Consider the following 24922-nt stretch of genomic DNA (forward strand, 5'->3'; position numbering starts at 1 on the left):
CGTTTGTGTTTACCCTGTGTTTACAGGCTCTGCTACTGCTTCCCGTGGGATGACTGACAGCGACAGCTCCTGCCTGGGGGGCAGAAGCCTTGGCCCAGAGCCACCCCAACTCACCCTGACGGACCCGGAGCCGCTGTCCAGGGAGCAGCAGAGCCCAGGGTGGCTGGAACCCAGCTGGAGGGCTTGTCCTTCCCCAATTCCCTACCCTCCCTTCCTGCCCCAGGGTGGGGTGGGGTGCTGCTGGGATGCTCACCCCACTTCCTCACTTACATGCTTCACTCTAACTCCTCTACTGCACAAAGCATTTTCATTTGAAAACAAAAGGCCGCCGAGTACCAGGCAGGCGTCCATCGGCCTTGGTAAACACTGAATCTCATGCCCGTTTTGTGGTCTGCTTTTTTTTTTTTTTCTTCCCTTTCCCATAGAGGCACAATGTCGGGACAAAGTCAAGGGGCCCAGCCGTGCTGGCCAGTTCCTGCCAGCCCTCCCGTGGAAGAGACAGAAGATGGCACTTCTTGCTGCGGGTGGGAGGTGAGGTGGGGGTCCTGCCTGCAGTCATCGCCCCCTTTTTCCAAATGCAAAGTTCTGCAGCTTGCCTCTGGGCTGTGCATGCAGGGACTGGGGAGGCCCAGGTGAGTAGTGGTGGTAATGGCACCCAGGGCAAGGCAGGGTGCTCCAGGGCAGTGCCGGTTGGGGAGCAGGGGGATCAGGGGGGTGATGGGGAGGGGTGCAGGCCCCTCGTCTCCTCCCCCCAATCCCTGCCTGTCCCTGGTGCCACTCTCCAAATGGAGTTCTTTATTCTTGGAGAGATGACACTCCTCTGGCCTCCAGACTCTCCAGTGCCTCTCACTAAAACTAAGTCCCAAGTCCAGAAGCCCTGGTCCAAGCTGACCAAGCCAGGTCAGTGTCCTCCCTGTCCAGGTGGCTTCCTGGCTGGGATCACCACCTTCATCAAGGCCTGTGCGTCCCATGGGAGGGGAGGGGCCTGACAGAAGGAGCAGGGGGAGAGGGCAAGATGGGGTATAGCCCAGGACCTAGGGTCTCCGTGCTCCTGACCTTGGCCTCTCTGGGTCTGTGGGGGGTGGGGGTGCAGCTCACCAGTGCACTGCCAGTGACATCAGAGGTGGGCGTGATCTGGGCCCTCCTGTGGGCAGGGCCAAAAGGGAGCCACTGCTTGGTGGCAGCCGCACCTACAACAGGAACAGGTTTCTGTCCATTGCGCTTGCTGACAGTGCTAGGGCAAGGAGGCAAGGCTGGGTGACCTGCAAGATTCTGGGATTTCACAGTAAATTTAGTGCACTTGTGGCCAACGCAAGGCTGATACCCCAAAGGGGCTCTCAGAGAAGTCTATGGGGAGGAGGGAACCCCCAAAACTGGGCACTGACTCCTGTCCCCCGCACACCCAAATGGAGCCCCGGAGGTGCCCTCTCCCCACCTCCATGGGGCCACAAGGTCAGCAACACTGTCAACACACAAGACAAGGATCAGTAGCCCCCAGACCCAAGGTACACGCAGCAGGGGGCTATCTTCTCGGGCTGGCAGGAGGACGGCTGTGGGCAGGCCAGTGGGCAGGTGGGCAGTGGTCACTGCACGCGGCGGCAATAGTAGCCCAGGACCTTGCACTTCTCGCATAGGTGCTGTGGGTGCTCCTTGCTCTGGTCTGACACATCCAGGCCGTCTGGCTTCTCTAGGGGTCTCTGTACAGAGCAGGAGGATGGGGGCCCAAGGAGGCAGGGGAGAGAGAGAGAAAGGGAGAGAAAGAGTGAAGCAGAGAGGATCTGTAGCCAGAAACCACTCTGCCAAGGTCCCAGGGAGCTCCTCCTGCCTCCTGCCTGTGGTCTGTCTCCAGGGCTGAGGCCCTGGGTGCCATGGTCTTGCCTCCAGAAGCCTGGGGGCACACAGCATTTGGTTCTCCCCATGACCTGAAGCTCACAAAAATCCAGCACCCAGCACCCACCCCTTCCTGGAGCTTCTAGTTGCAGCCACGCCAACTCAGGCTGTCTTGGGAGCCATGGAAGGCTGTTCACAACCTTCGCTCCACAGGTGCAGCCAAATGCATCCAGCCCACGTCCGGGGCCTGGCCCTGCTCAGTGAGTCATTGCACCAACAGGACCTCACTGTTTTCTTTTTAAAAAGATTTATTTATTTTTATTGAAAGACAGATTTACAGAGAGAAGGAGAGACAGAGAGAAAGATCTTCCATCTGTTGGTTCACTCCTCAAGTGGCCGCAACAGCTAGAGCTGAGCTGATCTGAAGCCAGGAGCCAGGAGCTTCTTCCAAGTCTCAAGGCTTTGGGCCATCCTCTACTGCTTTCCCAGGCCACAGGGAGCTGGAAGGGAAGTGCAGCATCCAGGACACAAACCAGTGCTATATGGGATCCTGGTGCATACAAGTCAAGGATTTAGCCACTAGACTACCGCCCTGGGCCCAACTTTGTTGTTTGTTAATGGGAACATGGAGGTAGCCCAGGTGACTGGCCACTTGCTCACCACATGACTCAGGGAGCCTTAATGTCCATCCCTGGGAAATGGGCTGTTTGCAGCGCTTCACTGGCAGGGTTTTGATGTTTGTGAATGGGGTGGTGTTGGATGTGGACCAATTTCAGTCTGTCTCCTGCCCCCTCTTCTGCCCTTCCTTTCTGGGATCTCCAACACCAACAAAGTCCACTTCCCATCCAGCTCCCTCCTACACCTGGGACAGCAGCAGAAGACAGTCCAAGTGATTGGGGCCCTGCACCCACGTTGGAGACCTGGATGTTGTTCCATGCTCCTGGCTTCAGCCTGGCCCAGCCCTGGCCATAGTGGCCATTTGGGATGTGAACCAAATGACAGATGATCTGTCTCTCTGTAACATTCTCTCTGGTCATTGCTGTGTAAGCTTCAGCAAGCCACTTAACCTCTTTGGCTCAATTTTCTCCTCCATAAAATGGGGTTCATAAGTGGAACTGGCTGGATAAGTTTGCTGGGAAGAGAAACTAAGGCAATGCCTATAGGATGATGAGATTAATGACCACTGCAGGGAAGGCCCTGGAAACACAGGGCAGTGTTGCCCTCGTGTGCCATCACTGTCATGATGTGGGGCAGAGGAACCAAGCAGCCCTGGTGGGCAGGGTCTTGCTCTCATCCGAGTTAGGTCCCCTTGGCCATGGCCTTATTAACACTCCTTTGAGGACCACTGGGTAAGTGGGTAAATGGGGGGTAAACGACCAGGAAGATTCCCCACCTCTCAGCAGCTGGGACCACCCCCATACCCTGCAGTGTTTTCTTCTCCTGGGGTGGGGGATGCAGGGCCTGCAGCGGGGAGCTGCCCCAGCTGGAACCTGACAGGAAGCAGATGTGAGGGTTGTATCCGGGGTGGGGGAGGACAGCCTGGGTCAGGCTAGTGACAGGGTAGATCACTCCAGCCCTCTCCAACCCTCATTAGGAGAGGCCCTGAGCATTCCCCTCCCCACCAGCTCTTCAAAGGCCCCTGACTACTGGGAAGATGGGAGGGGGCACCCCTCCCCGCCTCAGTACCCCTTCTGTCATGGCCTCCATGCAGGAAGAACAATTCTGAGAATCTGCAAGGAGAATCTGGGCACTGGGCAAGTGAGACCCCTTGAAGTAGGCTGCCCTGGTGACCCATGTCTGTCCCACCTCTGCCCAGAGCCTCAGTGCCCTTCTTCTGCACACAGTAGGTGTTTGGTAAATGCTGGTGAGATGACAGGGAGGGGAGGAAAAATAGCCATGTGCGCTGGCGAGATTCTTACAGTAGGAAGCCGGGGAATGCTGGGGACAGGGAGGCTGTGCTTGGGCTGAGTCTGGCAGGATGGAGGTGAGGCTGATGTGAATCAGAAAGGGGCCTGGCCTGGGAGAAGGAACCCAGCCTGGAGCCCTGCCTGCTGGGTGCTGGGAAGCTGCAGCCAGCCTGGGGAGCCCTGCTCAGGTGCGTGAGGGTGGAAGAGTCATAAAGACTGAGACCTCACACATGTATACAGACCCATGTGTCCCCCTTCCCTCCCCACCCTGCCCACTTCTGCCACAGAAATGGACTGTTGACCACCTCTGTCCCCAGCCAGGCAGCACAGTGCTCCTTCCTGTTCACCTCTAGCTGTCGTGCTCTTCCCACCTCGCTGCGTCTCCAGGGGTCCCCTGGCCAAAGCGACCCTTGCAGCCTGCAGACCTGACAGCTTTGGGCAGCCACCCACGGCTCCCCCAGTTCCTGCGACTGCAACACTCTCAGGCTCTCTTCCCTCTTGCTGGTCCCTGATGTGACAACTGAATGCTGGGGTTTGGCAACACAGGCCATCCGTCCCTTTTCCATCTATCTACACTCTTCCTGCAGGAAACCCCATTTTCTTCCTTAGCGTCTTGAGGTTGATGGTACCCGACCGCTCAGGAGCTTTACAATCACAGATGCCACTGCCTCTGCTTATGTCTCTCCTTGGGGCTCTTGTAAACATCTCCCACAGAACCCGTGTGTCCAGACTCTCACCTTTATCTCAAACACCTGTGTGTGACTGCTCTCTTGGGTCACCACTCTACCCTCATCTTCCAGTTTCCCTCCTGAGACACATGTGGTGTCATATCCAGCCACTTGGCATCAGAATCACCTCCTGGGCTCAGACCCAGTCTGTGTGGGAGTAACAGTGGTGGCTTTCCCACTGGCTTTCCCACACTTTCACTAGACTTTCACTTCCATCCATTCATCCACCCACCCATCCATCCATCCACCCACCTATCTGCCCACCCACCCTTCCCATCTGCCTACCTATCTATCCACCTGCCTACTGATCTATCCATCCATCCATCCATCCATCCATCCATCCATCCATCCATGACTCTCTGACACAACCAGAGTTCTCTGGCTTACAAGGAGCACCTTGAGCTCCTGGGATGCTCTCATGTGGCCCTCTCTGTGCTCGCTGATGTTGACCCTGCCCCTTCCTCCTGCTTTTACACTGAGCTGCAGGCTCTAAGCTCCCCCCTCTAGTCCCTGCACCTCTGCACCTGTTGCACTGTACCCCCAGGATGGTGAGTCCCTCCTTTCCTCCCAAGGGATACTCCTTTGCAGCCTGCCTTCATCAAGTCTTCCCAGTGTGAGATGTTTCCATCTCTTCCCAGGGGCGCTGTGCCTCGCACCCAGCTGTGGGCCCATCTCCACGTGTCACTGGCATGAACGGACACATTCGATGCACACACTCCACAGCATTCTGCTGTCGTCACAGCCTGCTCCCTTCACAACCACAGCTCATTGGCTCTCAGGATCTGGAGACCCTTTTGTCCTCCTTCCTTTCCTGGGGCCGGGGGCTCCCCTCTCTTCCCCCCACCTCAGATGACACAAGTGAAGACCAAACTGGAGTAAGGAAGGAACAAATAAACAGGGAGGGTCGCCCAAGCAGGGAAAGAGCCACTCTCTGGGGAGTTGTTGGGGGGAAACTCGGCCACCTGCCCGCTCACCTGCTTGTGTGGGTACACGTTGATGTGGCACTTGATGCACTCCTGCCCCATGTTGGCCCAGGAATTGCCGCTCATCCATTTTCTCTTGCACTTGGGGCACTTGTACTCGCCAAAGCAGCGCTTTTTGCCCTGGTATGGTGTCAGCCCCTCACCTTTGGGGCGTGCCTGTGGGACAGGAGGGAAGCAGATACAGGGGACAGGATGTAGGAAGCCAGGGAGATGCCCTCCTGGGGTCCCCCACAGCCTCTGCTGTCAGCCTTCAAATCCCCAGTCTGCCTCCATGTGGCACCTTCTGGACAGCCCTGGGCACACTCCCCCATGCTACTCCCTCCCCCCCGCCCCCGTCCGAGCACACATGCAATCCATGACTGGGAGATCTGCCTGGGGCGCTTTCTTAAGACAGATGCCATGAAGGTGCAGCTGGAGGCGGTGTGGACCTGCACGCAGCTGCTTGTGGCTCCTCGGTGCAGCAGTTAAAACAGTTACGGAAGAAGCCACGTGGGCAGAAATTGGTGTACACTGAAAATGAACTCCCCCTTGTCCCTGCTATGGCCTCATGCTTCCTTACCTGGAGGCCAACTTCCTCTCTCTGAGACCACCCTGAGGGAGAACCTGACCTTCACAAGCACACTCATGCACACATACATGAATGGAAACAAGGTGAAGATCTTGTTCTAGCTTCCTTTTTTCCTTTTTAATCTAATAGATCTCGGAATCCCCCATCCAGGACAAGCAGAGCTGTCACACTCTGCTGTAGGCCAGTCCACCATACTAGGTCAGGTTCACAGTGCTGTCACAATACATCACTCTTTCTAAACATCTAGTAGTTTTCATTCTTTTGTTATTCCCAGCAAGGTTACAACAATTGTGTGTATGTTGTATATGAGTGAGTATTTCCCGGGGTAAATTTCTAGAAGCTGAGCACTGCTCACTTCTGATGAAAACACCAAATTGTCAGTGCCCTCCCAAGCTGCAAGTTAGCAGGGCAGCATAGCACACCACCCGGCGACAGAGCCTCCTCACTGCCACAGGTAGAACATCCTGACACAGTGGTGGCTCTTGGCTGCGATGTCAGTCACCATGAGCCAGGTGCAGTCTCCCTGCACACACCACAACCATCTGTGTTTGCTACATGAACTGTTAATGATTTGTTTTCCCTGTGAGTTTATATTTTCTTGCTGATTTGTAGCTACACCTCATATAGGAGAGTCTCCTGCACATGGTTTTTAGAAACAACTTGATTCACAAATCCTGCACTGTACCCATTTAAAATGGGCACCTGCCTAGTTTCACTGCATGGTCCATGTTGTACCATCATCACCACAGTCTCATTTTTCAAAGTATTTGTCACTTTCATAAATAGCCCTCCACCCCACAATAGTTCTTCCTTACCTCCTCCTAAACATCTCATATCCCACCCAGCCCTAGGCAACCACTAGAAAATAGTCCATCTCAATTTCCCTCCTGAGATATAAATGAGCCATGGCCATATTTTCCCTTCTGTGTCTAACTCCTTTCACTGAGTGGGAGGTTCCCAAAGCTCAACTCTGTCACGACACATACAGTACTTTATCCCTTTCTGTTGCCAAATAATACCTCACCAGGAGAACCTGCCATGATCTACATACCCATTCTTCAGATTGGGTAAATAGATTTTGGACTACAGAGTGTTTTTTTTTTTTTTAAGATTTATTTTTATTACAAAGTCAGATGTACTGAGAGGAGGAGAGATAGAGAGGAAGTGGAGCTGCCGGGATTAGAACCAGCGGCCATATGGGATCAAGGCGAGGACCTTAGCCACTAGGCCACGCTGCCAAGCCCTACAGAATGTTTTTATAAGCCATATTAGTTACCTCCACTCCTGAACAAAGAAGACTTCACACATACACGAGAGCACATGGGTCTAGAAGCCTTGCTGGCCAGGGTCAGGGTGGCTGGTCCACCAGGCCAATTGCATACACATCTTCCCCATCTTCTCAGTGCCTACCAGCTGCTCACTACTTGACCTGGCACCTAGGGCTAGCATCCACCTGCTAGTCCTCAAGTCCCACCTTGCACGCAGACCTGGGGAACTCGTACCTCACCAAGTTTCAGAAGCCCCAGGCTGTGTCACAGCTGGTTTCTGCAGGAACACTTTCCCCAGAGGAGCACTCATTGGTGATATCCAGAGGAGGAGTGCTCTCGCAGTCCCCAGGATACGGAAATGCACAGATGCTCAAAACAGAGTGCGGTATTGCATGAACACTTCCTCCCATAGACTTCAAATCATCCCTAGCTTATTTGTAACACCGAATACAGTGTTGATGCTATGCTAACAGTGGCCACCCTGCCTTGTTGGAACTACAGATGCAATTTTTGCGCTTTTATTCCTTGGTGGGTGAAGCCCACAGCTGTGGGATACATGGGGCAGAAGGCTGGGTGTCAGGCGCAGTGGTTGGGCTACTGGCTTCAGTTCTAAAGTCCTGGTGGGCTGTGATCTGGAGCAGGTTGGCAAAGGCAATCACCACGGAGGGTAAGGCTGTAGTGGACTTAGGTGGGCTGAGACCTTCAAATCCAGGAGCCGAACCCTGCTCCCCTTCCCCATCAGGCACCCTCAGTCTTGACTAGTATGCATGGGACAGTGCAGCAACACCCACAAAAAACCAATTCTTCCCTTTGTTGCTGCTTGAGCCTTACCAGAATCTCGGGTAAAAGATGCAAAGGGAAGGAAGGAATGGAGGGCGCAAATCTCAACTTGGAAAGTGACAATAGCACCACTCTGACCTTTGAGTTGGCTTGGAGGGCACTGTCCAACTGTCAGAGGGAGGCCAGTTATGCCAAGGAGGACATGAAGGGTGCAGCCAGTTTGTAGCAGAAGGGTGATTTTGTCTGAAGTCACTGTGGGTCTCAGGCTCCCCTGCCCCATCTGGTGCCTCAGTCTCCCTCCTCTTGCCATTCTAAAGAAAAGTCCATGCTGGGCTCACTCTGCCACGTCCCTGCCTTCAGAGGGCTCAACTTCAACCCCATCACAAGGGATTATACAGGGATGGGAGGAACCGGACACACGGTGACTGGAATGGGGGGAATATGGGGTCTGTTGCCAGCCAGGCCCACTCTGAGGTCTGAGTCTGTAGGTCCTGGGGTCAGAGAGCTACTACAATGCTGAAGCTATGCCAATAGCAGCCAGCCTGCCTTCTCAGAGGAACGATGACAAGAAAAAAGGCTGCACAGGTTCAGTGAACATGCACTATCTGAGCTCCCACAGCCAGGGCAAAGGGCAAGGGTCAAAGTGTCAGAGGGAGGGGTCAAGTCAGCCCCGGACATTGACTGCAAAATCATTTCCCATTGGTCTCCCCTTCAGCAGTGACCAGGAAGGAGACTCAGGCAGAAAAAGGAGACAGAGCATAGGCCAAAGCCAGGATAAAGGCGAAGAATGAGGGCTGGGCCAGGAAACATGGCTCCAGGTGCGGTTAGAGGGGTGGCTACCCTGCAGCAGCCCATCAGGGCCCAGTGATGGGACACCTGGCCTCTAGTGGGAACACCCAGCTCTGACACTGTGGTGCATGTCCCAGAGGCCAGCCTCCCAGCCTATCTGTGGGACCTGGGACCGGTTGCTCAGTATTTCTGCAGCTTGCTAATGACATAGCTGCCAGCCCTGGCTGTGATACACGTGTGTGTGTGTGTGTGTGTGTGTGTGTACATGCAAGTCCTGGCTCAGGGCCTCCCACAGAGTTGGTGCTCAGCAGCCAGCAAGCAGCCCCTTCCTGAGGCCAGCCAAAGGGCCAAGGGTGACCCAGAGGTGCGGGCTGAGGCCCATGGCACAAGGAAGAATATGTTAGAAAACAGGATGGGAAGCCTGGTGCGGGGCTCTCTACCCTTGGCTTGGGAGGGTGACAAAGGCTGATGGATGTTGCTTTCTGAAACTCTTATGGAAGGATCTAGAAAAACAAAAGGAAGGCCACAATAGCTCTGGAGACATGGCTGACAGGAGAAAATGAAGAGAAGTGGCGTTCTTGTGCTAGGCTCTGAGGCCGAGCTGGTCCCCTTTCAAGTCTGACCAGAACCCTGTACAGTAGGAAACAGTAGCACTCCATTTCACAGACAACAAGACTAAGGTGCAGGAAAGGACAGGGTGTGTCAAAGATCCTCCACATGTTTGAAGGGCGGGGCAGGAGGGAAGGCTTCCTGGATTCACGTCCGCTGTCTGTCACCTCCACATGTGTCTGTTTCAGGAGGCCGAGGCCAGCACTGGGCAAGAGAGACACCAGCCCCTCAGCCCAACCTGCCCTGCCCCAGCAGGGAATTCTATAAGACTGCGAATCCTGCCCCATCCAGCCTGGGGTCAGTGGTCAACCAGCAGAGTGGCCAGAGGGGCCACTGGCCTGGGGCCAGCCTGTGTCACATCCTATAATGATATGGTGCTGACCATGTTGTTTGTGCTCACAGAGGAGCGAGCACCTGTCAAAACAGCAGCAGATTTGCTCAAGTGCTTGGGGCCCTGCACCAGCATGGGAGATCTACAGAAGTTCCACGGTTCCTGGCTGTGCTTGGCTCAGCTCCGGCTGTTGCAGCCTTCTGGGGAGTGAATCATTGGGCAGAAGACCTCTCTGTGTGTCTCTCCTTCTTTCTGTAATTGCCTTTCAGATCAAAAAGAGAAACAAAGTACAAATTTCAAAAAAATGAGAGGAGAAAATGAAGAGGATGATTATCAGGCTACTTCCTGGCTTGCAGGTCCCTCCTGCCCACTAGGGGGTGCCCTGTGCTTTCTCAAGAAGGTGAGAGCCTGTGTGGAATGAACATGGTGGCTCTGCCACTGCTTCCCCTGGGTGCCCGCAGGGTGTTGGGCCTGGGATGGTCCCATGGTCATCGAGCTAAGAATTCACTTGTTGGATCCAGCACAATGGCTCAGTGATTAAAGTGCTCATGTTGCATGCCCTGGGATCCCATACGGGCATTGGTTCATGTCCTGGATGCTCTACTTCCATTCCAATTCCCTTCTTGTGGCCTGGGAAAGCAGTAGAGGATGGCCCAAAGCCTTGGGGATCTGCACCCCCATGGGAGACCTGGAAGAAACGCCTGCCTTCTGACGATGGATTGACTCAGCTCTGGCTGTTGTGGCCATTTAGGGAGTGAACCTGTAGATGGAAGTCCTTTCTCTCAGTTTCTCTTTCTGTAAATCTTCCTTTCCAATAAAAAAAGAATTTACTTGCCACCTTCTCCTTTACTCCCTGTATCCCACCTGCTTCCCCAGGTTTATGGGACAGGAGTCTCCTACATACGGAAGATCCTATGGTCTTTGCTAATTTCAGGAGGACATTGGACCCAGGAGGGCAGCTGAGGGCTGTGGCTGTGCTCTCTCAGTGCATTCAGGTCAGATTCAGCCCCAAGGAGCACGACCTCTGCTCTCTGGGTCCTGTTACACCTGTGGACTTTCTCCAGGTTCAGGTTTGCTAACTGTGCCTCCCCAGCAGGGCAGGTAGGCTGGAGAAGCTGCTGGTGTTCTAGCTGTAAGTCTTGTTGGGGCCAGGCCCTTCAGGTCTAACCAAAACTGGGTCCATATGTCAGATGAGAACCCTGAGGCAGGATATGGTCACGTAGCATGCCCAAGGCTACATTGCCAGGAAATGGGAGGATCCAGATGGGAAGCCAGGCGTCTGACTCAGGCCACTTTCTCAACCGTGATGGAGAGAAAGTTTGACAGGAAGGAGGGTACCTGCCAAATGGGGGAGGGGACAGATGGGAAAGGGGCTGCTGCTGACATGGACCTCATCCTCCCGCCCCTGCCCTTTCTTAGCGTGTCCCCATGTCCAGAACGAGGGGTGGGATGGGCTGCTGTCATCGTGTGCCTGACAACCCCATTGTGCCTTCCCTTGGTGGGGAAGAGTGAACTGGCCCCACCATGCACCCAGCTGGAGCCAAAAGAAGCAGGTGGAGGAGAGAAGGGAGGGGCTGCAAGCTGGCACGGTCTTGCCTGCAGCCTGTCCTGTCCCTTCCCAGAGTAGGGGATGAGATGGGGGCTTAAGGTGGCCTTTAACCTGGCTGTAACAAAGCAGCAGAGGCGAGGGGTGGTGTGGCCAGGCACCTACTTACATAGCAGGCATCCGAGGAGGCCCTGGGGGCCCCGGCCTCCAGCACAGACAGCGGGATCAAGAGGCATAGAAACTTCCTGTCGTGAGTCTCGTGCCTCTCTCCCTGCTTTTCTTGAAGCTGGGGCAGTGGAGGGGTCATGGGGCCAGGGATGGGGGGCAGGTTGGGCCTTGCTTCACCTTGACCTTCATCTGCTGACACCCTTGGCACCCAGAGCAACCAGGATGAGAGATTTAGAAAACAATCCTGTTCCAGGGAGAGCAGACCTTACATCTGACCTCTGACCCCAAGTGACAGCTTAGAGTGCACCAGGCTCTGTGGAAAATTCCAGGCCTATGGAAAATAAAGGAATTCTCTGCCTTCAGGGAACGCAGAGTCCAGGGCTTTGAAAGGGGCCAGTCGTGGGACATTTCCACTGATCGCAGACTACATCAATCACAGATGCCCCTGGCTAGGTGCTGCTATACTCAAGTCCAAGTCTGACCTACACCCATGGAGTGAGACATGCAGGCCCCATGTCACTGGGACAGAGACCACACAAGTGAACTGAGTGACAGGCCTGGGGCAATGCACTATGAGCAATGATCTCTGATTGATGCAACAGCTCTCATGTAGGGAAGCTGGGGGCCCTGCAAAGATCCTGATACTCCCATCCACACACACACATGCATATATGCACACTGCTCTGCAAGTGGAAGGCCTGGCAGCTGCAGGTGTCAGAGACCCCTGGGGAGGAAGTGGCAGGCAGAGGGACAGGTAGGGTGTGCCTGCTGGGGGGGAGGGGAGCCTCAAGGGTTCCCTTGTCTGAGGACAGATACCTGGTCTCCTGGTCTCTTGGTCCCTCCACTTCCCAGGCCCCATCCTCTGCTGCAGCCCAGCAGGGGCCCAACCAGCCCAACCCCCTAGCCACCCCTCCCAGGCACCCCGAACGACCGCAAAAAATGCCATCGTGACTCCACAACACTGGGGTTTGTCACTGTGCTTGTGGACAATGGGAGCTTTCACAGTGACAGGAAAAGACCTCAGGAAAGCTCGGGGAGGGGGGCACTGAGTGGAGGGGTGGAGGGGAGGGGAGGGAAGAGACTGAGATAGAGAGAACAAGGGTGGAGTTCCAGGGAAGGCCAGGACAAGGGGCCCTGGGCCTGGTCAGGGGTGAGGGGCAGCGGGGATAGAGAGCAGAGCAAGCAGGAAGGAGCAGAGGGGACAGCTGAGTGACAAGCAGAGAGCCAACTCAGGAAAGAAACCTGAAGGATGTGGAGCCTGGCAGAGGCAAGCGGGCCCCCCAAGTGCCTAGGCCCCTGCCCTGAGCAACCCTGCCTGCACTTGTGAGGTCTCCACCTTGCTGCAGCTCCTGTCTCCATCCCCCACCCACACCCCCAAGGCCTGGTGGGCTGAAGTCATCCCAGGCAGGAGACTCTGCAAAGCAAGGCCCCTGTGACCACGTGAGCAGCCACTCCCTGAGTTCTCTGTTTCCTGTCCCTGGCAAACCAATGTACCCTGAAGAGGGCGGGGAAGGGAAGAGGGGCTGGTCGGGAAGGGCGGAAAACATCCGAATCACGGCGCCTGCACAACACCCGGGCTTCCTCTCTGCACGTGACTGTGGCCACGGCGGCCATGGCAGCTACAGGGCTGGCTGTGACTTGGCTGCAGGTGGCTCTCCTGGGAACCATGTGGCCTCCTCTGTGGCTCTCCAGGCCCTGCAAGGTCCCCTTTGGGGGTAGGGTCCCCTGTGTAGGCACTCAGCCTTGTCTTCTGACCATGCCCCACTCTCCTGCCCTATGCAGCCACAGCCCTGGTTCACTTGGGCAGTCTCCCCAAGTCCTCTCACATCTGGAACACCCATCTCTGTATGACTAAGAGGAGACCCACAATGACCCGAGGTTCCATGTTGCCTCAAACCCTGCTCTAACCAGTGAATACAGCCAGGTATCCTACTCCGGGCAAGCTGGGAGGACTCTCCCATCGCAGGACCTCATGCCCTGGTCCATGTCCCTAGGCTAGACATCCGCCTAGCCCCCACCATCCATACCACCACCTCATATAGAAGGCCTGGCTCCCTCAACTCCCAGGGGAGCCACTTGCTTGGTGCCAAGCCACATCCTGCCCTGACCCAGCCTCCAGAGTGCCAGGCCCAGATTTCACCTGGAAGTGGAAGAGATTTCACCAACCACCATGCTGTTGTCCACCAGCCTTTGTATGTGTCTATATGTGTGTGTGAGTGCACACGTGTTCAGGACCCTCTAGGTGTCTCAGGGCACCAGGCCTTGGGCTGCAACTAGCAGAGGGCAGGGACATGAAGGGTGCCGTGTGGAGCAAGAGGGTAAGGTCCCAGGGTAGGAAGTGGCTAGGCTGGGACTGATCCTCATGTGAACTGTGTCCACTCCCCGGGAGCCCCAGGAGGGCTATGCTGGCTGCTGGGACAGCTGCCTCGGGCTGGCTGGCCCTTGGCCCTGCTGTATCCAACGCTGCTCCCAGTGAGGCCTGGCCTGGCTGTGATCAGCCCAGCACTACCTGGCTGGAGTGAAGGCAGTGCCCAACTCCCATGGGGAACGTTTACAAGGCGGTGAGGCCGCTGCTCCGGTGGCAAAAAAAAGGCTTTAGGGTGAGGGCCAAAGCCCAGGGAGGAGGGGATGGGGAACTCAGCTCAAAATAGTGATGGGGGAAGGGTGTGGAGGGTGGCCAAGTGCCAGAAAAGAAATGCGATCTGCTTTGGCCGGCAGAATGCTGCAGTCAGCAATTCGGGGCCACTCTGGCAGGATCCCGGAGGCTGGGGCTCCCATGGCTGCCTGGCGCGAGGCTGTGGGCTTGCTTGCCTTCCAGCTCCAGCTCCACCCCCTCATAAATCACCTCCCCTTTCTGGGCCACAGAGTGGGAGAGGAGACACACACAAGCTTTCCACCTCTGAGAGCTCCCAGCAGGTGAGTGCCAGGGGCTGGCAGTGCTAAGCACCTGCTGTGTGCCTGCTGGCCAAGCACTGGGCTCCAGGCTTCCTTAAGAGCCTCTCTCCAGGTGAGGCCCAGAGGGATTAGGTCACCTGCCTGACATCACAAAGCAAATGAACTGCGTGCCTCGAACCCTGGTCTTTGTGGCTGCTGTCTGGCTCCCTCATCCCTGAGTGCGTATCTGAGAGTGGAGCGTGTTAGCTAGCTTCTGGGTCACCTGTGATAACTCTAAGAGGACAGAGCAGGCTCTATGACTGGAGCAGGTGCTTGGCAGCTTTCCCCATAGTTCCATGGGGTCGGCTAGCCCTGGCTATGGGAGAATAAGCACTCAGCACACACCTGCTCAGCTCTTCGGGATTTTTCCAGAGGGTTCTGGGGAGGAAACAAAGCTGACATTTCCCACTCCTGAGGGCCAGGCTTCTGTTGAACCTTCTCCACTGTCTCTCCCACTCCCGACTAGGGTGGGGGGTAAGGGCAAGTACACTCCTTGCAGGAGGCAGGGTGGGGAGCTATGCCCCAGTGGTCAGCATCTCCCACTCAGGCCCCAGCTGTAAAGTCTGTGGGCAGGGTCACCACTGGCTATCTGGTATGCCAGTCTCCTACAGGTGCCAAGTTCAAGACACGGAGAGGTTGGAGGTCTGGGTGAGGTCAAACAGTCAGTCGGTGGCTTAGCTGGAAGTCTCACCATTGTCCTGTCTGTGGGCAGCCACATCTGACCATGATCCTGAGAAGGGAGGAGGCAGGGCAGGTACACATTCCAAGGCCTGGTAACCCGACTGGTAGCATCCATTCTCATCTCCACATTTGCACACCCCAGTCCCACTGCCTGGCGCACCCTGCCTCCCAGTCAAACTCAGTGGAAGCCACACTTCCTCCTGGAAGCTTCCCATCTGCCTCTCTGGGCTCTGTGGGGCCCCTTACATTGTGCGGGAAGTGGTACGCATACTCTGCAATCTATGCACAGTGCTCCTTCGCTGGCAGAGCCAGTTCAGACATGCTAATGCAGAGGTGACCCAGGCAGATGCAGGCCCTGAGCTGCCCTGGGCACCTGTCTCAGAAGAGTACTCCCACCGAAGGGGAAGGGATGGCCAGGCATGGTACAAAAGTCTCCCTTCATCCATGCAGTAACCGCTGGGGCAAGGTAGAGGGAGGGGACAGAGGCAGTAGGGGTCCGTGGCCCCTATTCATTCCCAAGCTACACAAAACCAAATCTGCATCCTTCTTTCTAACCCTGGATACCCTAAGTCCTTCATTCCTAACAGACTCTTACTGGCTTCCATGTGAATTTGTATCAGAACCGTGGGGTGGAGAGTATTGCTAGGACACAGCCTGTTAACCCCTACTCCTGGACTCCTGTTCCAAGGATCCTGAGTGAGCCTGGGAAGCAGTGTTTTTAACAAATTCCTGATGGCGGGGGTCCAGGAACCACACAGCTGTGCACGGTACAGATCACAGTCTGGGACAGTTTGGAGTATGGGTTAGTCTGTCTTCTCAGATGCCCAATCTACAGCCTGGGAAACAGAAGCATGCAGAGGGCAAGTTAGAGACAGAGCTGGGAACAGCGCCCAGCACTGTTCACCCAGGAGCTAGGTGGCCTGTGGGCCAAGCAGTCCTGTGTGGGGAGGCAGGGACATCTCTCAAACAGTAGGACTAGCCAAGGTAGCGGTGGCAGCAGCGAGGTGCTGGGGAGGGCTGGCTGGCTGTCCTGGCCCCAACCCAAACCTGTGACTCTTCAGCATCTGGAAATCATCACCAGGAACAATGCTCATGGAGCAGGAGTCCAGCCTGCCTGCTCAGGGGCTCCAGCCCTGTCTGTCCAGGGGAGTGAAGGAACGCAGGGCCTGCAGGCACCTCCTGCCCCCGCCTCCACCACCAATGTTTGCCTTGGCATTGGCACGCACAGTTCCCAGCAGGCCCAGCTGTCAGGAAAAGTCAGCCCAGAGCTGCAGACATGAGGACTGCTGGCCAGGGTGGGTGCCTGGAAGCCTGGACAGAAGCCAGGAGACCCTCAGTTTAGCTTCCTGCTCTGCTTGCAGGATCCTTGGCTTAGGACACATTGGGCCTCAGTTTCGCAGCAGGGAGCTCAGGCACTGCCCTGGCTGGGCTGGCTGCTCACTATACACTGGCATGTGCCAGCTTGGACCAGGCTGTCCCTCAGAGGTCCCCCTTGTGCTCTACAGGCCAGCAGGGGCCACAGAGTGCAGAAGAACCGGGTCATCATGCACATCTCCCGCAGATATGTACTGGGTCCCCACGACCCATAAGGCCCTCAGGTGGGGTGGTGATAAGCCTGGCATGGTGATAAGCTCCAGATGAGTGCCATGAGCAGTGGAGTGCCAGAGCAGAGGCAAATGGGGCCCCGTTCTTTAGATACCATAGGGCAGGGTCTATCCAGAACAGTCTGATCCACTTCCAGCTTCAGATGGCTTATGACTTAGACTGTGCAAAGGCAGGTGTCTCTAACCATCCTCCGGCCACTCCACCACCATCCCTGACTCAATGTCCCCAACATGTTCTGTAGCCTGGGGAAGTTCCTTCCCCATATGCCACCCAGGCAAGGCAAATCCTCCCATGACTTGCTCTATCAGCAAGAGCAATGGCTACCTTGCCATAGCCAGGGAATTAGGGGTGGCAAGGAGGCCATAATCTGTGTGGCACTCCCAGCCAAGGCACCTGCTTGAGATCCTTCAGGAGCAAGCGTGTTACCAGCAGGTGGTACACAGGATTGAGAGGCAGAGATTAGGTCCTGGCATAGGTAAGCACTTGGCCACTCTTTCCCCCACCTCTGGGCCCACGGGAGATGCCAGTTCTTACCCTGTTTGTGTCACATGTGCTTTCAACATATGACTCCGGGGCAGGTGTTTGGCATGGCAGCTTAAACTGCCATTTGGGATGGCTGTAGTTCACATTTGAATGCCTGCTTTGAGTCCTGGCTCCTCTGCTTCCAACCCAGCTTCCTGCCAAGGCATACCGTGGGAAGCAGCAGCCTGGCCCAGCTCCAGGCAGCTGTTTTAGACACTTACAGAGTGGACCAGCAAAATAAATAAATAAATAAACAAACAAATAAATAAATAAATAAATCTGCAAAATCAAAATAAATGCATTCATTAAAAAAAGATTGGCCATAGAGGTAGGAGCTCAATGCAGGGAAGACACATCCCATCTCAGAGTTTGTATTGCACCTCCACTTGTAATTCCAGCTTCCTGCTTTTGCACATGTTGGGAGGCCACAAATGATGGTGCAAGTGCTTGGGTCCCTGCCACTCATGCAGAAGACCTCAGTGAAAGTTGCAGGCTCCTTACATCAGTGTGGCCTAGTCCTGGCTGTACTAAACATGTGGGGTTTGCGAGTGGAATGGACTAGGGGTTGCAGGACTGTTCTCTGCCTGGCTCTTTGTCTCACCTTTCAAATAAAATGAAAACATAAAACTTGAAAAAGTCATGGCCCCTCTGTGACTCTCCATCTGGGAAGGCTACCCCACAAGCCCCCTGCACTTTGTGGTCTCTGCTACAAGCACCCTGGATGCATCCCTTGGCCTGTATATCTGCTGTCTCCACCCCAGTCCCCTATTCCCAGACAGATCCAATTCCCTGAGTGTGGCAGAGCAGGAAAAGATGGATGAAGAAGGGCCTCATGTACATGGCTATCAGCCTGGGCCAGGAGTGGGAGGAGGGGTGAGGGCGAGGCCTGGGGCAGGGGGCGGGCCGCGGCCTGGTCACTTCCTGGACAAGCATGGTGTTGATGTTCCTGCTCCTCAGTGTGGTCATTGTCCCTGGCAGGCTGGAGAGGCGGCTCAATGGGGCCTCTGTCCCTTTCTGTGCAGGCCAGCCTGGCTCGGTGGCAGCTCAGCCAGGGCAGCTGGGAGACGAGTGCTGAGACTTCCTGTCCCTGCTGGGAGTGTTTAGAAGGGAGACAGGAGGAGGGGCTCAAGACAAGCACCCATCTGTGTCCCCTTAGAGAAGGGCTGCCCAGCTGGGGGAGGGGATGGGAGTTGGGAGAGCCAGCCCCTGTACCCTGGGAGCTGTCAGGCCAGGCACATCCTTGCCTCACCTCGGGCCTTGCACCTGCTATTCCCGCCTCTGCCAGAAATATTTCCCCTCCAGATCCGTAAGCCCTTTGTTCCCAAATTGTTATGTGTCTATTCAAGTTATTACAACTTCTCAATGCTATATGACCTAACACTGCAGCATAACCATGTGTCATAAACAACTGTCACTCCCTTCAGTCTCCTGCGTTCCTTCCTTGTATTTGTTTCTCATGTACGGTCCTGGTAGACCCAGCACATGGCAAGTGCTCAGTGACCAAGCAGATGACAGGAACACACGTGGATCCTGACCTACATACCAGGGGATGGGCCCTGCAGGAGCATAGTCCCATGCTAGGTGAGTCTGTGACCAGGGTGGCTGCACAGAGGCCATGGGGTCGGCAGAGCAAACCAGGAGAAGCGGACATGAAAAGGCTTCCCTGCAGCTGAAACACTTTGTGCAAAGCATCAGAGGTGGGCAGGGAGCACTGGGGGATTAGGTCTTACCAGCCAGCACAGGCCAGCCCTCTGGAGCACAAGGGTGGATTTTAGCTCAGGACTAACAGGCAGCAGCCAAAGGCGGAGGATTGGGGCTGGCATGGCCTGCCTGGCACTCTGAGGACTCTCAGGCCACACATGGAGAATGGAGGAACTGGATCGTGTGAGGGTATCAGTCTGAGGCTTTGGCCCCAGCAGTGGGGAGGTGGTGCGGCCGGGCAAGGGGAGGCAGAGAGACAGTGTGGTATGAGTCCAGGGACAGACAGAAGGTGAAGTCAACAGGAGTTGGGCTAGCCTTGGGGGAGGCTTAGTGCTTAAGAATGACTCTAAAATGTGAGGCCTCAAGCATTTTGCAAAGGCAGGCATCTCCTCCTGGCCAGCGCATTTTGCAAAGGCAGGCATCTCCTCCTGGCCAGCGACAGTCCTGGTTCGGGTTGAGGACAAGAGGGACCATGCCACACCTCAGCACTGATGGATGGAAGGAGATCTGGCTACCCCGGTGCAGCTGGCAAGAGTGACAGATGGGACAGACTGGTCAGTGACCACCTGTCTGGCATCTATCCCCTCATTACCTGAGCCTGTGTAAGGTGCCCTAGGGGGCAGGACCACCCCAAAGCTCAACACACACACACACACACACACACACACATTCCCCTAGAAGTGAGCCTATTGGCTCAGATTAGACAGGGCCTAACTAGCAACAGGCAGGTCACGGGAAAGTAGTCATGCAGGCAAGCCCAGTCACTGTTCCAAGTTGACTTCCAAGTTCCCAAACAACTCTTCAGAGCCAAGAAAGAGGAACTGATGGAAGAGGTGTTGAGTCTACAGTGGAAGAAAACCCAGGAGGGAGAAGATGAGGCTGGGAACTGGAGGAAGAGGCAGCCCAGACCCTCCTGAGATGTACTGTGCACACACAGCACACAGTACACACTGGACACATATAATACACGGTACACATCAATACACAGTAAACAATACACGCTGTGCACATCGCACATGGAATATACTGTACAGACATAGCAGGGTACACAACATATACAGTACACACAGCACAGAGTACAATACACAGTACACACTGCACACACACAGTATTCTACACACAACACATACTACACATTGCACACACACAGTATACACTGCATGTGAAATCCAGCCCCAGTTCCTGACTGCAGTCTCTTGCTGATGCACATCCTGGTGTGTGCATGTGTGTGCGTGTGTGTAGTGTAGGGAAGGGAGGGTGTGATGGTTCAGAAAACTGTGTCCCTGACACTAACAAGGAAGACCTGGGTTGAGTTTCTGGGTTCCGTGACCATCCTAGCAGCTGCAGGCATTTGGGCAATAAACCCACAGATGGGAGCTCTCCTCTGTTGTGGAAAAATCAAACTGAAAGAGAAAATGGGAAACCACACTCTCTCTCCTGGAAAATGCCTTTCTGCTTCCCAGGTCCTGGGCTGCTAGCAGAGTTCTGGCTGTGGAACTTTGGAGACCCGGGTTTGAATCCCGGTTCTGCTCTGCACCAGCAGGGAGAATTTACGTTTCTGGATCTCCTGAGCCCTAGTTTTGAAGAACTCTGATGACCTCACAAATGCAAAGTGCTTGGTGTGGAACTGAAGGCTACTTTAGGGGAGGAAATATGGCCAGCATCAACACCCGCAGCACCAGGATGTGGGCACCTCTCGATGCAGCCTTAGAGGTCAGAGGTCAATATCTTCATTCCTCTCTACCCCATCAGCATTGGACTACAGCAGGTTAAATTGTCATCAGCCTTTGGAAAAGCTTCCTGGGAAATCACTGAAATCCGTAATTTCACCCTCTGTATAAACATAAGTCACTCCACGCAGTTTGCTTCAGTAAACACAAGCTCTTGTGCAAGACCCTCTCTGCCATGGTGAGCTGGCAGTGATGTGCCCTCTGTGCCTCCTGGCACCCCAGCTTTTCCCATAAGAGAATCCTGTTCACTCCTCCCAGTGGCTTCATGAATGACCACTCACTAGCCCCCAGCATGGCACGGTCTGGCTCTTCCTAGCCCACCCTCCGCCTCCTGGGGCAGTAAAATAGAAACCAATGAGGGTGAGCAGGCAGGAAAACAGCTCCAAGAGGTCACATGGGGACAGGAAGAGCCCCCTGCCCTGCCCCCCTGGCGACATCAGGAGGCCATAGATTGCAGGTGTATCATCCTGCGTCCCAGGGTCCCTGACACCTCAGAGGAGTCTGCAGTCATTAGAAAGCTCAAAACCAGGACTGGCTGGAAGGGGTCCCACTGGAGGGAGTCAGGATGCTGGTTCCATCAGCAAGGGCACCTATTCGTTTGGGGCCTTGGAGCTGCCATCTGCAATCAGGATTCTGTATACGTGTGGGCAGGAGGAAGCTGAAGGCGGGGAGGGGCTCCTCATGCAATAAGCCTCATGTGTCTGGGCCCACCCCGGCACCCCAGAACCTGGCAGTTCCAGGAGATGGGGCCAATACTGGGTCCAATTCAGAGAGGCTGCCGGGTGCCTAGCAAGCGAGCCCCTTGCACCTGCTCCATCTTCCATTGCTCTGTTGCCCACACTGAAGGAAGGGCCCTGGGATGGAGAGCTCCCATAGGGTCTCTGTTGGCTCCCACCTCCACCACACTTCCTCACCACAAGCAGGGCATGGCATGTGTCCCCTGATCACACATCCCCACCTTGTTTCTGGGAGAAGAAGGCCAGCCCCAGGCCTTGGGCTGCCAACTACCCAGATAGCATGACAGCTCGTAGACTCCCGGAATCCTGAATTGTACACAACGAGTCATTGGAACTTGGGTTCCGGGAATCATTTGCACTCATCACGTGTTCAATGGTCATAGACTGCAGTGGAGCTGGACAACAGCACTTTGGAACACAGCCCCATGTGGGAGGGCTCAGAAGCCCACAGTCTGGCCATGGGATGATCCCAGAACCACAGACTCTTGGAATCCCTCATGCAGAACGTCCATCCGTCAGAATTCTCCTAGCTTCCCAGAATAAAGCTCTGGAATCACACGATCTCCACGGTTTGGGGTTGTAGCTCACACACTGGAAGGAAGGGGACCCCAAGAATGAGTCTCCAGGACCCTTTTCCTCCCTACATTCCAGCACTCACAAGGTCTCATGCACAGCCCACCTCTCAGCTGTGCCACAGGCCAGGTGCTTTTTGCTAGCCATGCAGCAGAAATCACCTGCACAGTTTAAAACTCCCAATGTCCTGGGCTGGGCCTACCCCCGCTCTACTGAACTAACATTTCCAGCAGCAAGGAACCCAACAAAAACACCAGGGGATTCTCATGTGCAGTCACAGGGGACAATCACACAGGGGCAGAGAGAGACTACAAGTATCTGACCTGAGGTCACACAGCGGGGCTCCAAGTCAGTCCCCCAAGCCTCTTCTTTCCTCTGCCTAGACCCGGTTGGTGTTGTCCACAGTCACGGCCTCTGCCAGGGGTAGTCGCAGCAGGCCAGGGCACCATGGAGCTCTGCACAAAGCTGGCCCCTGCACACTATGCTCCCTTCCTCTAACTCACCTATGTAGATAGGTAGGTGGGGCTGAGGTTCCCTGGGGAGGACCCTTGAGGACCTGATCCAGTCTCCACGCTCTGAACTAATGGCAGGGGTGAAGGGGGCTGGAAGGTGGCCAGACTCCAGAGCGAGGCTCACTGGGTTCAAGTCCTAGCAACAACCTTGACACCCTCAGGCTCTTGAGGATGTCAGTGGCTGCAAGAACCAGGCAGCCCTAGGCCTAAGGAATATGGTCAAGGCTTGCTGCCTGCCTCTTCTGTGCTCCCCAGCCTTGCCATGCTCACTTCTTTCTGCCTTCCTCATGTATGTAGGAGAGCCCCATCTTTAAACCATGCCTGCTTAGAAATGTAGCCGAGTTGTAGGACCCTGAACAATCGCTTCCCTCTTCTATGCCTTACTTACCCCTCTGCCTCTCGGGGATCCTTACAGGGCGCAGGACAGAGGGCCAAGCGAGTCAGCCTTTGCAGGGCAGTTGCCTGGGACCCAGCGAGTGCTCCCTGCTGGCATTAGGGGCTGTGCGGTCAATGGCGTCTCCGTGGCATCCAGCTCCAGCTCGGCCTCGGATGCTGGCAGCACACACTGGCGCAGCATTAGCTGCAGGTGCCTGTGTTGGGCGCTCCCTGGTTGCTAAGGTTCAGAGTTCAGGGATTTCCTGGCCACTACTCCCCACTGGGAGATCCCAGTGAAAGTAGAAAAAAAGAATATTCAGCTGGTTGTGCAGGGTGTTTGGGGATGGCAGAGGTGGAGTGACGTCACATGCGGAGAGCTTAGAAGGCTCCATGTGAGCATCACCGGGCACAGGTGGTACATCTCAGGCAGGTGTTAGCCCTTATCATGGCGCTAGCAAGGCTGCCCCCTGAGCCTAGAGAATGAGCCATGGTTCCCATGCAAAGGTGGAGCCAGCAGAGAAGGCTAGGCCCTGTGGCCACCCTCAGTAGGCCTGATGCTAACCAGCTGTGAGACTCTGGGCAAGTGCCTCAACCTCTCTCTGCTACTGTCACAAAAGGAAAGCAGCAAGGCTGGCAGGATGGGAGGGAGAGATGGTGGGGAGGGGCAGGTGACCCACAGAGAGCCTCCCCAGACCAGGCGTGAAGTTGTGGTGAGCAGTGAGGAGAGGGCGCTGGGAAACCCAGGCCTGGGACAAGCACACTTGTGTGACTGGTCAAGCAGCCATTTGCAATGTCAGCTTTCTGTATCAGAATGCTGGTTTGAGTTCTGGCTGCTCCACCTCTGATTCAGCTCCCTGCTAATCGCCTGGGAAAGCAGTATAGATGGCCCATGTGCTTGGACCCCTGCCATTCACATGGGAAACCCGAATGGAGTTCCTGGCTCCTGGCCTACCTCTGGCTGTTGTGGGCATTTGTGGAGTGAACCAACAGACAGAAGATCTCTCTTTCTCTCTCCCTGCTTCTGAAATCAATCAATCAATCTTAAAAAAAACAAAAAGGAGAGCCAGGCGAGAGATGTCTGATTTTTTCCAGTTCCCAACTGGATCCAGGTGTATTTCTTCCTATATCTGTACCTCATTCCTCTGAGGCCCAAATCTTGGAGCATTGGGGAGACGGTGCTGTGAGGGGAGTTAAGACCCCCAAAGGCGGGACAGATTGGTGCAGCTCGCTGCCAGGCCCCGGCCAGTGTGTCTCACATTCCAGATAGAACCACAGGCTGTATGAAGGACCAACCACACAGCCGTGTGCTATGTGGCCAGCCCAGGTGCAGCAGGGAGGGGAGATGGCAGCCACCACAGGAGCGCAGGGCAGGGGGCTAGGTGGGCAGCTCCTGGCTCCAGTCCACTGTAGAAGCCACACCCTCTCTCCCACCCCCAGTCAGCTCAGCAAACATGTCCGCTTCCTGGCAGGGCCACCTTATGACTCCCAAGCCACACAAGGCTCAATAAATCCAGGTGGCCCAGAAGGACCCCAGAGATGATCCCCAAAAGATAGTTCCTTCAGGGCCCGGCATGATAGCATAGTGGTTAAGGTCCTCACCTCACATGTGCTGGGATCGCATGTGGGCGCCGGTTCTGACCCTGACGGCTCCACTTTCCATCCAGCTCCCTGCTTGTGGCCTGGGACGGCAGTTGAAGATGGCCCAAAGCCTTAGGACCCTGCACCCACATGGGAGACCTGGAGGAGGTTCATGGCTCCTGGCTTCCACCGACCGTTGTGGTTACTTGGGAAGTGAATCATCAGATGGAGTATCTTCCTCTCTGTCTCTCCTCCTCTCTGTATATCTGACTTTGTAATAAAAATAAATAAATCTTAAAAAAAAAAAGATAGTCCCTTCAGCTAGGCTGGCAGAAGTTGGGGAAAGTGAGCAGACTCCCAGTTGCAGCCTTGGTTCATGACAGCTCCTGTGGTGGGAGAGGGCTCCACAGAATTCAGACAGCTAATGGTGGGACCCCTGCCAGGGCCCCAGGCTCCAGGAGCATCCA

The 24922-nt window shown here is 55.3% G+C and overlaps 1 protein-coding gene across 1 annotated transcript in view; it reads right to left on the bottom strand.

The window, feature by feature from the left end:
* Window positions 1–265: 265 nt before the first annotated feature.
* The window catches only part of ZCCHC24 (zinc finger CCHC-type containing 24), a 49955-nt gene continuing 25298 nt past the window's right edge, over window positions 266–24922 (bottom strand). Inside the window, exons 3-4 of the mRNA XM_004583522.2 lie at window positions 5440–5604; window positions 266–1697 (exon numbers count right to left, since the gene is read on the bottom strand). Coding sequence (XP_004583579.1) covers window positions 1584–1697; window positions 5440–5604 — 279 coding nt within the window. The 3' untranslated portion in view covers window positions 266–1583. The remainder of the gene's footprint in view (window positions 1698–5439; window positions 5605–24922) is intronic.

The sequence above is a fragment of the Ochotona princeps genome, chromosome 13, assembly GCF_030435755.1.
Source record: "Ochotona princeps isolate mOchPri1 chromosome 13, mOchPri1.hap1, whole genome shotgun sequence".
In the NCBI taxonomy this organism is placed as follows: Eukaryota; Metazoa; Chordata; class Mammalia; order Lagomorpha; family Ochotonidae; genus Ochotona; species Ochotona princeps.